The sequence below is a fragment of the Dichomitus squalens genome, assembly GCF_000275845.1.
Source record: "Dichomitus squalens LYAD-421 SS1 unplaced genomic scaffold DICSQscaffold_3, whole genome shotgun sequence".
In the NCBI taxonomy this organism is placed as follows: domain Eukaryota; kingdom Fungi; phylum Basidiomycota; class Agaricomycetes; order Polyporales; family Polyporaceae; genus Dichomitus; species Dichomitus squalens.
Window position 1 is genome coordinate 441384 of NW_006766885.1, and position 13386 is coordinate 454769.

General features: G+C 54.2%; 4 protein-coding genes across 4 annotated transcripts; 3 read left to right on the plus strand and 1 right to left on the minus strand.

Annotated features, from left to right (window-relative positions):
- Positions 1-1695: 1695 nt before the first annotated feature.
- On the plus strand, positions 1696-4522 carry DICSQDRAFT_50920 (uncharacterized protein; the record flags this gene model as incomplete). The annotated part of the gene is made up of 11 exons (XM_007361715.1): positions 1696-1896; positions 2082-2133; positions 2232-2394; positions 2449-3029; positions 3071-3225; positions 3284-3459; positions 3517-3550; positions 3604-3617; positions 3668-4073; positions 4138-4344; positions 4403-4522. The coding sequence occupies 11 exons, from the start codon at positions 1696-1698 to the stop codon at positions 4520-4522; spliced, it is 2109 nt and encodes a 702-aa protein (XP_007361777.1).
- A 1605-nt stretch (positions 4523-6127) lies between these two features.
- On the plus strand, positions 6128-7604 carry DICSQDRAFT_177801 (phytanoyl-CoA dioxygenase; the record flags this gene model as incomplete). The annotated part of the gene is made up of 10 exons (XM_007361716.1): positions 6128-6210; positions 6274-6287; positions 6348-6450; positions 6497-6647; positions 6699-6797; positions 6850-6897; positions 6950-6968; positions 7034-7043; positions 7112-7334; positions 7396-7604. The coding sequence occupies exons 1-10, from the start codon at positions 6166-6168 to the stop codon at positions 7602-7604; spliced, it is 921 nt and encodes a 306-aa protein (XP_007361778.1). The 5' UTR covers positions 6128-6165.
- Positions 7596-9876, minus strand: DICSQDRAFT_79045 (Hydroxyethylthiazole kinase). The gene is made up of 10 exons (XM_007361717.1): positions 9786-9876; positions 9710-9733; positions 9594-9653; positions 9181-9538; positions 8857-9131; positions 8626-8794; positions 8397-8560; positions 8255-8336; positions 7948-8191; positions 7596-7887 (listed from the first exon to the last, which is right to left on the minus strand). Exons 1-10 carry the CDS (start codon positions 9858-9860, stop codon positions 7740-7742), a joined length of 1599 nt encoding a protein of 532 aa, XP_007361779.1. The 5' UTR covers positions 9861-9876; the 3' UTR covers positions 7596-7739.
- Positions 9877-11229: 1353 nt separating this feature from the next.
- DICSQDRAFT_98725 (uncharacterized protein) lies at positions 11230-13261 on the plus strand. Its single transcript, XM_007361718.1, has 4 exons — positions 11230-11904; positions 11965-12090; positions 12162-13007; positions 13065-13261. Exons 1-4 carry the CDS (start codon positions 11786-11788, stop codon positions 13078-13080), a joined length of 1107 nt encoding a protein of 368 aa, XP_007361780.1. The 5' UTR covers positions 11230-11785; the 3' UTR covers positions 13081-13261.
- The last annotated feature ends 125 nt before the right edge of the window (positions 13262-13386 follow it).

Below are 13386 nucleotides of genomic sequence, written 5' to 3' on the forward strand. Positions count from 1 at the left end.
CAGTGCCCAAATGGACGCCTGAGCTCAACTGCCGCAAAACGCCCCAACTTGTATCACATCAGTTGTTCCAGAAGATTAATTAAACTCGTACTGCACCCCCGGCCGGAGTTAGATGGCGATTGGCTGTACGCCCCAGGGCATCTCGACGTTGAGTATAAGTGGAGTCTCGACTTTGCTATGCTATAATATTAGCCAGCTGCTGAGGCCGACAACTTAGCCGAGGGCGGGCCCGGCGGTGCAGCAAGCGCGCTGTTAGGCAGGCACATACACACTGACCACGATCGCGGGGGTGTAGCGCAGAGCGATAAGTAAGTTGCGTCGCATTTCAATGCCTCCAATGATATGTCGTGAATTGATCGGCGGGCAATTGGTTGGCGCCGCGTTCGGCCTTCAAACGGAGGGAGCGTCGGAGTCAACCTCGCGATCAGGACCCTTGCAAATTATCGCGCCCGTAAGCTATAATGACGGATTCTCGCCTACTAACGCGGCTTGGTTGAGATTTGGGTGATTGAGATAGCGACGCGCGTACATACCGCGAGTATACTTCAGCAATGTCGAGGTTGTGATTTCTTGAGACGCGGGCGCATCTTGCAGACTTCGGCGCCCACAGACTGCGGCGACGACTGTATGTTTGGTGGGATGGTACTCAGCGAGACAGGAACAAGTACCCTACTCCACTGATGGTCTTGAGAGCGTGTGCTCCATGTAATGCTCTAGGCAGGCCGGCGTCGGCGTCGGACAGACCCCGACATGCTGGCGTAAGTCATGCGCGCGGGCAAGATCAGCAGAGGGAGACGTCTTGCGCGGGTCGTGTTGTGCCATATATATCAGAGATGGACAGGATGGTACTGGGCGGCGACAGTGACTTGAAGTGACTTTGGCGCTTAGCCCTGCTTTGCCAAGGTGTGTTATCTATCATAACAAGTGGGTGTCTTGAACGATAGGCGCTATGAAACGGTGTTTGAGCAGGAGTAGTGAAGTGTGGGGCTGAGCTCACCTGTTTCTTCCAATATAATGTACTTCGAGTGTTTTGTTAGGGTTCGAAGGCGAATGTGGATTTACGTGTATTTCATCTTATGCTCATGAATTCGCGACATTGCTTCCGGTTGGAGGTATCAACGTCAGTGACAAAACCTCGATCGACTGTGTATCTTGCGGCTGTTGACATCGGGAGAACATTTGTATCAAACCCCCTGGCCCTCGAGGCTGAGGGCAGTCTCCTTTCGCGGAGGAAGAGGCTGAGATGGAAGTGTACAGCGTACGCGGGGTTTCCGGCTTGAAGGACGGAGCTCTCATCCATGGAATAGAATGGTCGGATTCTGTGAATCAACTGAGACACGCAATGAATTGGAGATCTTTGAAACATTTTGTGTACAAACACTGTTCTGTCACCTCTTGACATCTCGTCGCTGACTGGGATGTACGCAATGAGTTATGCCACTGGGTATCCTTTACAGTAAACACAATAATACTGATTCAACTTACTCACTGTCCTCATAGAAGATTACGGCATTATTTCGTGCAGAATAAAAAGTCAAAGCGCGAGGTAGCAGTAGGTCTCATCATTGTCAGGGACACGCTGGTGCTGTGCTGGCGTTGAGTACAAGATTCAAAGTCCGCCTGGGAGGAGATGAGCCGGGAGCGCCGAAGCCCCCCTGGTGCATCGCTGCCCAAGACGACCGCGGGCCAAGACCCATGGCACCAGCACGCTCTTCCACAAACCGCGCAAGGCGCGACAACTCCCAACATGCTCCCCAGTCCCAGAACGGCTCTTCCCCAGCTGACGACGCAAATACTAGTGATGACCTTTTCTTGGACCCCCTGATGGGCACGCCCCTCGCTATCTACGTAGAAAAGGATGTCGACAACCGGGACGAGATCGTTGAGCTCATAACGGTATGTCGCATCTTCCACGCGTATCCTCCCATGCGACGCGTTCTTGGGCATCATACACCAATTGTTGGTCTTTGGAAGTCAGCTCGTAGGATGTGTCGGCGCGTGCCGGCTGTCGCTACTGTTCTCGTCAGACCCGTCCCCCCGAGTTACATACTGACCGTATATGTGACCTGTTCGGAATACAGAAACATGGTGGCGTCGTCTCCCCAGGATACAGCGGTGTAGCATATATTCTAGGTAAGTCCATGTCTGATGGCGTAATGTCATATAGGGACGGGGAGGTTGCTCGTACCCTTTCGTCGTTTCTCTGCTCACTGTCTAACCGCTGTTTCCAGTGGATCCCTACAAGGAATCTGGTCAGAGCCTATACCGTCAATATGTTGGAAAGAAGGGCAAACTTGTTCTCAATGCTCAATGGGTCATTCGGTGCGTGGAAGCCGGGGCCCTTCAAACGTACCACACCAATTTCGGTGATTGCAAAGTGACCGGCACTGAGCAGTGGGTAGACCCTTTGACACCTTTCTACATGCCCTATAACTCATCACGCTCCAGAATCACTCCTATCGTTAATCCACCGCCCCAACCGGAACCGGGACCGTCTATGCAACACGTGCCTCCACTACAACCTCATGAGGAGATGGTCCATCAAATTCCGCCGGATCAGATTCTCCAGCAACCTCCTCAGCATCATACGCCCCTTCCGCCACCCCCATCTGTCCATGGCCAGCCTCTGCCGCCACCTCCTATGCCAATGGGACATCCCGCCCCGATTGTCGCCCACTCCAGCTCATTCCCATACCCTGTATATGGTGCACCGATGGACGTTGCGCCACGCGCCATGGAACCTCCTACACCTGGCCCACCACAGACTTGGCAAGCGGCGAACGGTATCGCACCTTCGCAGACGCACCTCGCTCCTCCGCCTCCTCCACCCCCGCCACCACCTCCCCCGCAGCCCGAACACCATATGATGGAGCGTCATCCTGGATATGAGGAGCAGCCGCCATGGCACGGTGCATATCATCCCATGCAGCCGCCTCCGCCTGGCATCGTGCCGCCACCTCCAGATTATGCGTATCGTTACCGGGATGACGAGAGCCAAGGTTGGGTACCGGGCCCAGACGGTTATTATGGTCATGTGCGTGTGCTTCGTCGTCGTCGTCTGTGCATGTAGCGTCTGATATTTTACCCCCTTGCCAGTATGAACATCCGTATTCGGATACTCCTGACCAGTATATGGAGGATGCGGGCCCTTCGACCGTCGGCACGGAGATGCCTGGGACGGAGCCTGAGAAGGTACCTAGAGGTCGTAAGCGGGCGAAGTTTCAGGTACAGCTCCCATGCATATAATCAACATTGTACGTGCTCACCTCAGGTTAAGCCACAGCCCGCTCCGCCCGCCTCAACACTTGTCGCAAACCGTCGCAACCCTCCCGCGCGGTCACCGACGCCTCCCACTCGAGTCATCAAGAGCACGTATGGCGGTAATTTGTTCACGTCGGATGATATTCTGTACTTGAAGCGGTACATCGATTACTGTCAAGAACAAGGACTGGTACTAAGGTAAAACACTGCCCGATGTACCTCGTGTAATGATACGCTCATGCGGGAATCTCTCAGCCTGCGCGAAATATGCGAACGAATAGCCATCAAGGTATGTATCATCGTAGTTCGAATACACCTCCCTCTCACTGGCATGAACTCTAGGCGCCACATCACACGTGTGTTCATACACGCAGGCTGCGGACCCAGTTGCTGACTCTTGGCTCAGGTTCTACTCCTGGCGGCGGTATTGTAACAAACACAAGATCCGCCTGGGAGGATACGCCATGGATGTCGGCGATGAGGGCGAAGAGCAGGCTCCTCCTGGAATGCCCGTGGAGAGTGAGGCTGGTCCTAGTGACCAGTCCCAAGCGGACGGCGGACAGGAGACGCAACCTGTACCTGTGAGCCACGGACCTGGAGCTATACCTGCTGCACATCGAGCAGCAGCCGCGGATGTCGGACGGACACGATCGCCAACGCCGCCAAGAGCCCTATACCGTAGTACAACTGGAAAAGGCGTCGCCTTCACGGATGAGGACGTCATATTCCTTGTGCGCTTCCTGGAGTATCGGACTCGACAGCACGAGAACAAGCTAGACATGGTTCAGTTCTGGAAGGAAGTGGCTGCGAAGGTAGAGTTCGTTTGTACAGATGTACTGCGTCTCCTATCTGATCATATTTCTTGGACACGCGCAGGCACCCCACCATTCCCGTGCGTCTTGGATGAAGTTCTATAGGAGGCATAAGCACGAGTTGCACCATGTACCCGGAGACGAACCACTTCCTGCCCCACCGGAGAAGAAGATGCGGTATAGTAAGAAGGACGACATCCTTCTCGCGCAGTACTTCTTCAATAAGCCTGAAGGCACATCCGACAAGATCTTCCAGGCCTTTGGACGGCAGGTACGCCCAGCTGCTCCATTCAGTGAGCTCCGTTTGTGCTAAAACCCGTTCCACCTAGTATCCGCACCATCCGTGGAAGGGCTGGCAGGAGCACCATCGAATACACAAGGTCAAGATCGACCACCTCATGCAGCGACTGGCCAGGGGCGAGAATATCGATGACGGTTCGGAGCAGTAGGGATGACGCTTGTTGCGTTTTCTCACGGACCTTTTCGTCATGGCGGGGGCGTGTTATGGATTTCTCCTCCACTACATTCCGTTTGCACCACTTCTGTTTGATGTCATATCACCATTTCCATCAGGCTCGGTAGAATCTTGAATGCTCTGAGCTCCGCGTCATACCGTCAGCCAGGAGGCCGGTCGGACTGAATCTTCAATGCCCTTCCAGTCAATGATTGATCGAGTTTGACGCTAATCGCTAGCTGGCTGACCCCGTTGTAGGGGTGTGCGCACCAACCACGAGCATCCCTCAGGATAGCGGTTGGTCCTTACCTTCGAATGTCGACAGACGCAGTGAGCTCGATGCTCGGGCCCCTTGTGCTGAGTGATCGTGGACGGCTTGCGCTTGTTCACGCATCCGCCGTCATTCACAACTCATTCCGTACCCGGAATGGCGACTCCCGCACTCATTGAATGTAGACGAACTTTCTGGCAGACGATAATATGATTGGCCAGAAGTCCTGCCCAACTACTAGGGTACAGGTATGCCAGCCGAGTGCGTACAGTGGTGCAGTGTTATCAGATACCTTGCTCACCCATCTTCGACAGGTCCTTGGCAGAACGAATACGAACAAAACGAGGTCGTCGTTGTCCAGCATACACGATGCCAGCACTCGTGCTCTGGTCTGTATCGGGTTGTCTAAGTACTCGGTACAATGAGTGTGATCAAAAGGACGATAAGATCTGCTCTCCAGCCTATGTTCCCATTGCACAGAATCTCTTATCGCATATTCCAGATGTTCATTCGTGTGTGCTCGACACTATAGGCGAATTCTCATCGCTATATAGAAGGGAAACTCATGAAGGCGTAATACAGCTCAAGAGACTCCCGGATATCGACATTGTGTAGGCGTTCTCTTTTGCCGACTTCAGGAATGTATAGGAGAATCCTTTCCAAATCCACTACCACCCGGGTGACAGCTACTGCTCAAAATTAGTGAAGGTGTTACTTCCAGTGCCTTCGATGAAGAGGCCATAACCGGGACCATACCTGCATCAGAGCGCGGTAGAAGGTTGACAACAGTGCATACTTCACGCCCGTGTTCTAAGCAAAGTAATAGAACGAGAGGAGTATATAGTTGGTCCGTCCAGCTTGCTGTGTACATCGGTGATGCCGCTCTGGTTGAATACCGTGGCTCATTTGGGGGAGAGCGCAACATTCGCCGGTCTGGACACCATTTCAGAGTGGTGAAGCCATTGTGTCCCAAGTTCACTCCCGTCTTGCGATGCCAGCCGAGTCCTCGGACCCTTTCGTAGGCCTGTTGATCAATCATTGCTAAGTACCTTTGTCACCATCCGCCGCATTGTCACTTCGCCGAATAGCCGGCGTTAGGGCCGGCGAACTCTTCTGTGAAGCATCCCAATTATGAGTCAAATACCTCCTTGAGAACCGTACCAACAACGATGACAGTGTCACCTAAAATAAGGACCGATGTACGAGATGCCGTCAAGTCGCCTTGCAGAGTTCAATACAACAGAAGTTGCCGTTTTGGGTGAGGGGCGAGAGCACAGCCACCGCTTATCTTCTTGCCCGTACTGGCGTCACCGTGAACCTGCACCTTCCCGACTGTTCATAACATACTAGAATTCTTGCATTCAGATATGTCTACGAAGCTCGAGTACCTGACCGAGGAGCAGGTGAACCAGGTTTGTGACGCGCCGGACACTATCCAACCTGGCTCCACTTGCTGATTCTCCTACTACCGCAAGTTCCGAAGCGATGGGTCAATCAACCTTCCCCAACGACCTCCCTTGTTCGATGACTAATATATGATTCACTACAGATATCTGAGGCTTCCAAGCTTCCTGGAGCCAGACGAAGTGGAAGCCCTCCTCACGCGTACCAGACAACTGCTCGACAACTTCAGCCTCGAAGACCACCCTCTGGTAAGATCGTAAACCTCCTGGAAAGACGTTAAACGACATCTTTCAGACGAGATTCACCACCGGAGATGATAATCATGTTGGGGATGATTACTTCTTGACATCCGGTGACAAGATTCGCTACTTCCTAGAGGAGGACGCCGTGAGTGACGGCAAACTCAATAGAGAGAAGCAGAAAGCCGTCAATAAGATCGGACATGGTTTGTGTCTAGCTTCTGGGAGCACAAAAATGGTCTGACTATGGTGGGCAGGTCTGCACGAGCTCGATCCTGTGTTCCGGAAGGTGACTCTAGAGAACGAGAAGATCAGGGCCGTGGTGAGAGACCTCCAGTTCCACCACGACCCAGTAGGTGAGCTGCCCCTTTGTCACGTATTGAGGGTTGAAATTGATGAAGGCTGCAGCACTCCAATCTATGGTTATATGTAAGCAGCCACATATTGGAGGCGAAGGTGAGCTGGCGAACATATTCTCAACAAAGGATCACCAAACATCGTGTTGCAGTGCCAGAGCACAATGACTCGTAAGGAATTGTTTCCTCGGCCGACTTTCAGATATTCACCTTGAGCTCTGGTTTGGCATTATCAGGACATTCTTGGTGAGCCATGTCATATTCCGAATGTCCCTCAGCGGCAAAAGTAGAATGGCTGACACACACTACCGCAGTACACCAATCCCCCATCCGCTCTCGGGTTTTGGATACCGCTAGAGAAGTGCACTCCCGAAAATGGAGCACTCTCGTTCCTCCCCGGTTCTCATCTGACCACCAAGATTACGAAGCGCTTCGTCCGGCTCCCCGAAGGTGGCACCGGCTTCGAGGAGCTCATACCTCCCGAACAAGCTCCGCAGCATCCAGAGGGCAAGTATGTGCTTGAGGCCTGTACGCCAGGTACGTACGACCTCCCTGTCAATGTAGAAGCAGTTGGCTGGCTAACCGTATGGGGGCTCAGGCGATTTGGTCCTCATTCACGGAAGCGTGCTGCATAAGTCGGAGCGCAACACGAGCACGCACACACGCTATGCATACACCTTCCACATGATCGAGTCGCCTCCATATGCTGAATACGACGCGAAGAACTGGTTGCAACCCACGCCCAAGACCCCCTTCCCCCACATACTTGATGCTCCCAACTCGACCGTTGTGCCTGTTGGTGCTTAAATTCGTCATTTGTAGGAGATTACATACTGAATACATATGGGCTGCGTTGAACACGTGTTGAATCGCCTCAGTCTTCGTAAGTCGAACCGTCGAGCATGTACTGTAGGGACGAATATCTGTTCGCTACCACCTCCTTCACATCACATCAACCTTCCCGTAGGTTGCTAGCTTCTCGGGCGTGAGCGCGCCAAGCTCATCAATGAGGGCGGGCAGGAATGTTCCGCTCCCTTGAACATCCGCCCGCGCCGCAGCCAGTTCAGATGCGACGGTGATGGCAAGAACCCTAGGAATGCGTCATGAGTGTAGAAATCTAGACGGAAAAGAGGATGGAGGAGCAACGTACCCTCCGACGGCGGCAACGAGCATGTCCCCCCGGACGAGTTTCGCGTCTCCGGCTGTGTCGGCGTTCGTTGACCGCCTTGCCTCCTCCGCCAGGTTGGCGCCAGCACAGAATGTAGCGACCGCCGTGCCTACCATACAACCCGAACCGGTGATCTCTCCAAGGTACGGGTGGCCATTGGATAATCGGACCACGGTGGTTCCATCGGATACGTAGTCGGTTATGCCGGTAAGGACGATGATTGCGCCTGTAGTGCCTCGGGTCAGTTGCCAGATATGACTTCGTGTGAGAGACAAAACCAGGAACGCACGCTCTTTTCGTGCAAGATTGCGTACGAAGGTAACGGGATCAGCAAAACCTTGACCCACGCTATCGACGCCCTTTGCCTGCACCTGTGAGAAGCAAGAGGAGGGCACTCAGGAGGATGCAGCATCACGATCAGATGGAAGGACCTCTTGAGAATTCGCGAGAGCGGCAAGCTCGCCGGAGTTTCCCTTGATGACCGTGGCTTGCCAGGCGTTCAGAAGTGTTGTGGCCGAGGTCCGACGGTAGGTCGTGGCGCCGATGCCGACAGGGTCGAAAACTACCGGCTTTCGTTTCAGGTTGTAATTGAAGCCTGAGATTGTGGTACGTCATGAGCGGTGGGCTATGTCGTATATTGTATTGCTGAAACGGAGTTACCTGCGACGAGCATGCCGTCGAGGTTCTGGATCGTTCCGAAGTTCACAAGCAGGCTTCCTGCGACCTTGCCCAGGTCTCCCATCTCCTCCGGGGCGGTAGCCATAATGGGGGAGGCTCCAAGAGCAATAGTCGCATTGGCAGATTGGGTCGTGACAACCGTGTTCGTGATCTGGAGGTTGTGGCTTTGGTTCACCTCTTCAATGAGAGAGATCGGTAGATTGAAAGCCGTACCTGATGTACGAGAGGAGAGAACCGTTTCACCGCGGATAGCAACTCTCCGACCTGACGCTTCACGGACTCCGACGCATAGGACGGCGGGAAGGTGGAGAAGCATGGGAGAGGACTAGCCTTGAAGGCATGCACAATTCCAGCGATCTTCTTCGCCGCATTGTAGGGATCTGTGGACGCGACAATATCGCTGACAACAGCCAGGCCGTCCAAACTACGGCCATAAATAGACACGGCGCCATGCAGGCAGTGGAGGGCATTGGTCGACTTGATGCCGGCTTCGAGTTGATCAGCGAGCGTCCTCATGCGATAAATTCTTGGACCAACCGATCGACACAGCCTTGACATCCGTACCCTCGAGAGCTTCCAGCAGTGGTCCTAGACCGCGTACGCCAACCGCCGGGCTAGTGAGTTTCTTGGTCTGTGTGGCCCACACGGGTCCGATACCGACATAATCAACGCCGTCCTCGACAGCTTTTTTGACATGCTCAACGGTGTTGCATGTCATACCGATGATTGCAGTCGACGGCAGCAGCTTGCGGGCAACGTCTACTGGCATGTCGGTTTGGCCAAGATGGACGCCATCTGCGCCGATCGCAAGCGCAATGTCGACACGGTCGTTTATGAGGATTGGGACGTTGTACCTGCGGCATATCTCCTTGGATGCTCTCGCGATTTGTAGGAACTGCGGGAGCTGCAGTTACTAGCTGCGAACAGACAGTCGCCGATCGTCTTCTCACCTCTCCTGTGTCTGCGTGCTTTTCGCGAATTTGCACCAAAGTTACACCTCCCTGGATAGACTGCGCTCAAAGTGAATGAGCAGGTAGGTGTAGTTATTCTTAACATAGGTTTCTACCTCTTCCAAGGATTCCAAGTAGTCCTATGGATATCGCTTCAATCGGTAAATGTTCCGAGTGCACAAGCTCCCCTACCTTGCCATTGGGGAGAAGGTCCCTTCCAGTCACGAGATATAATGAATAGTCCACGGAGAGCTTGCTTTCCACCATGAAAAGTTATTGAGTCTGAGGTCCGGACCCCGAAGATTCAGATCCCTTGTGGCAGAGCAGACGCGGTATTGGTCTGGGCTTGCCTCGTGGCAGCTAGTACGGATGAATCACGTCATCGCATCTCCCCTGGATCATCATTCTTGACGTCTCAGGCCGTGGATAACGAAGGCAAAATCCACTGGGGGGGGGCGGGAAGCAAGCTGATTAATAGCTCTGCTGCAACAAGAGGGAATAATGCTCATATGTATGCGGAGAAGTGTAAGCATGAATCGAAGCGTAATGCATCAGGAACTTGAGTACTCAGTACTCATCGCCAACGCTACGCCCGCCGAATGCTTTAGACGCACATGAGGTTCCGATCCGGAACCACGGTACGCCCGTCGCCTGCCGCGCGATGTTCACCCAATCTCAATCACTCGAGATTGTGTTCGTTGCCACTTGCCAATGTCTACGCCGAATGTTCACCCGCTCAGTGCTGTTACTCAGGGAGATCCGTTCAATGGCAATGGTCATGCCCAGCCTTCGCGGCATTTCGTCACTCCCATCTTGCCTCCCTGTGCCTATTCGGTCACCGTATCAGACGTCGTACTGATACGCTGATGATTCGATCCTACCACTCGATGCGCTCGTCTGGAGGCGTAGCGCACCTGGTTCGTCTCCTTGCCAACGCGTTAGTTTCGCCTACCCCGCGGCACTTGTGCGGGCCGTACCGCTCTTCCTCTGGGCCATTAGACATTTGTGCACCCACTCTGATTTCAGGAGAGGAGTGACTCCTGATGTTTGTTCCTCCTAGGTTTTCCAAGCAGGATGAGACGTACACGGCTGTGATTATAGTGCAGAAAACATGTGGTAACATCATCTGGCGACACACTCGACCAGCTCTCATCATCACGAGTACTAATACCAGCGTTGTAACAGTTTGAGCGGTTTTATAGCCCAGTCGGCTTCTTGAGCCTGAGTGGGCTGCGGTTATCTGCCGTCTGCTACATACCAACCGGCCCGTTCTTGATGTCGAGCAACGATGGCTTGCACGGGAGGTTTTGCATTCCGATGCCCATGTGCAACACTCCTGCACGAGGTTTCGGCACAACAGGTACGTCTCTTCCGAGGAATTTATTTACCTGCTTAAGCGCCTAGCTGGTCTATGTTTAGGATAACTTTGCCAGACGCGACAGGTTGCGCTGAAGATTTTGGGGCGATGCTGGATGACAGATTGTTTCAAAGTTCGTATGTGCCGTATTGCGGCAGCGCGAGCGCATGCTTGTTGCCGTCCAGACAGCTTTTGGGCATCTGGTCGACCTGCGGTCAGTCACTGCCTCTGTGACTCGTCACGGCTACCGTATGCTCCGTTTACCCCTCGTTCATCCATGGCCCTTATTTGATCAGAATGATGGGTACGCCAATCCTTTTCCGGTAGGATCATACTGGACATGATCGTGTTCACGGACAACGATGCCCCCCGGTGTTCCCCGCTGGTGCTGAAGCCGTCCGGCTTGCTCGCCAATGTGCCTCGACAACGTCCTCACACTGAGAGGCATGATCACGGCACACGGCCGCTTATTAGCGATCATCTTTAGGGGCAAAATAGTCTCAGGGCGCATGAAGTCGAGACAAATTTTCAGAACGGCTAGCCATGCCGATGTGGCGCTACAGACCTTCGGATACGGGAGCTAGTAGAGAGCGCCCCTGATGGTAACACCCCGAAGGCAAGAAACAAGGCAGTGCACCGCAAGGCTACGTTGGAGGCGTATATAAAGATCTACATCCTCGAAACTCATTCTTCGTTCAGTCCTTCCGTTCTTCTGAACGTCTTCCCTTTCCAGCGGTCTGCGATCGCCAGCCTTTCGACTTTCTTCAGTGACCTGGGGTCCACATCCAGACATCCTATCCTCATAGCGTAGACCGCCTAAACCGTTACGACCACCATGAAGTTCTCCGTAATTGTCGCTCTTTCCATGGCTCTTGCTGCGTCGGCTAGGCCGAGGTACCTCGGTCGCCGCGCGGACTTCACTCTCAAGAATGGTCAGGATGCCATCGCTCTGAAGTGCGTATACTGGACAATTACACGTCTCGTATTCTTGGTGGTGCTGATTTGCTACTCCAGCCAGAAGTTCGCGACGCTCACCCCTGACTCACCTTGTAACGCGGGCGATCAGGCCTGCGTGAATGACCAGTTCGCGCAATGCGTGGGCGGCAAGTTTGTGCTCCAGCCTTGCGCAGGAGGAACTGTGTATGTGTTCTGTTCCTGATGATTGCTTCCCAAGCTCCAACATCTGACATGTGACATGATCTGCTCATCAGCTGCGCGGCCCTCCCTCTCGTGAACTCGCCCGGTACTAGTATCACCTGCGACACTGCAGCGGACCGTGATGCGCGCATTGCCGCGACCGGTGCGACGGCTGGCAGCGCTGCACCCCCGCCCCCGGCGTCGTCCTCTTCTGCTGCCCCTCCTGCTGCCAGTAGTGCCGCTGCCGGTAACAACGCGGCCGGTGGCAATGCTGCTGGTGCGGATGCCCAGACGTCGTTGACGCTTCTCCAGTCCGTCATCGCGACGGGCTTCGAGCAAGACGGCCAGGCCACACCTGAGGCTGGCCAGGTTGCCTCGCTCACGTCATCGAACAACTTCATCAACTTCTGCGCGACGGTGCCCAACCTGCCCATCACGAACGGGCAGCAGATCAAGACCGGCTCCTGCAACCCCGCGCCGATGGGCATCATCGCCTCGACGGCCAACATGCCGTCCTCGAAGTTCGTGAACCCCAAGAACGGCGCGACCCTGCCCGCGAACACGAACTTCACGATTCAGATGGCGATCAAGAACCTCGAGACCGGCAACTTCGTCAACGCGAACAACAACTACTTCGCGGCCCCCCAGCAGATCAACGCGCAAGGCAATATCAAGGGGCACTCGCACGTTGTGGTTGAGGCCATCCCCGCGCTCGACAGCACCACGCCCACGGACCCCACCGCGTTCGCCTTCTTCAAGGGTCTCAACAACCCCGCTGATGGCAACGGCATTCTCTCCGTTGAGGTCCCCGGTGGTCTCCCTGCTGGAACCTACCGTATTGCGTCCATCAACACTGCTGCCAACCACCAGCCTGCGCTCGTCGCCGTTGCTCAGCATGGTACCCTCGACGATATGGCCTAGTGAGTACAGCCTCTCTTGTCCCGTGCCTTCGTGGACTAATCAACCGACTTCCACAGCTTCACTGTTCAGTGAACATAAGATCCCCCACACTCGTTTCGTATGATTATTGATGGTCCGGTCGTACTTACGCTATTTATTGAGGAGTCCTTTGGATGATCTGGCAGTAGAGCGGGGAGCCCGATCTGCATGCTGCTCCCATATACCTACTCTTTGTATCCCTAGACAGTCGCTGAAAGTTATAGTCGAATGCGCCTAGTTCTGAGGTGTGCCATCAAGTATCCCAGGAAACGGGGTTCAATCCGACACGTACTACTTCGGCGCCATGCCAAGCACGGCGGCGCCCAGTGAAGGGAATTTGGTAACACTCGAGCCACGGTG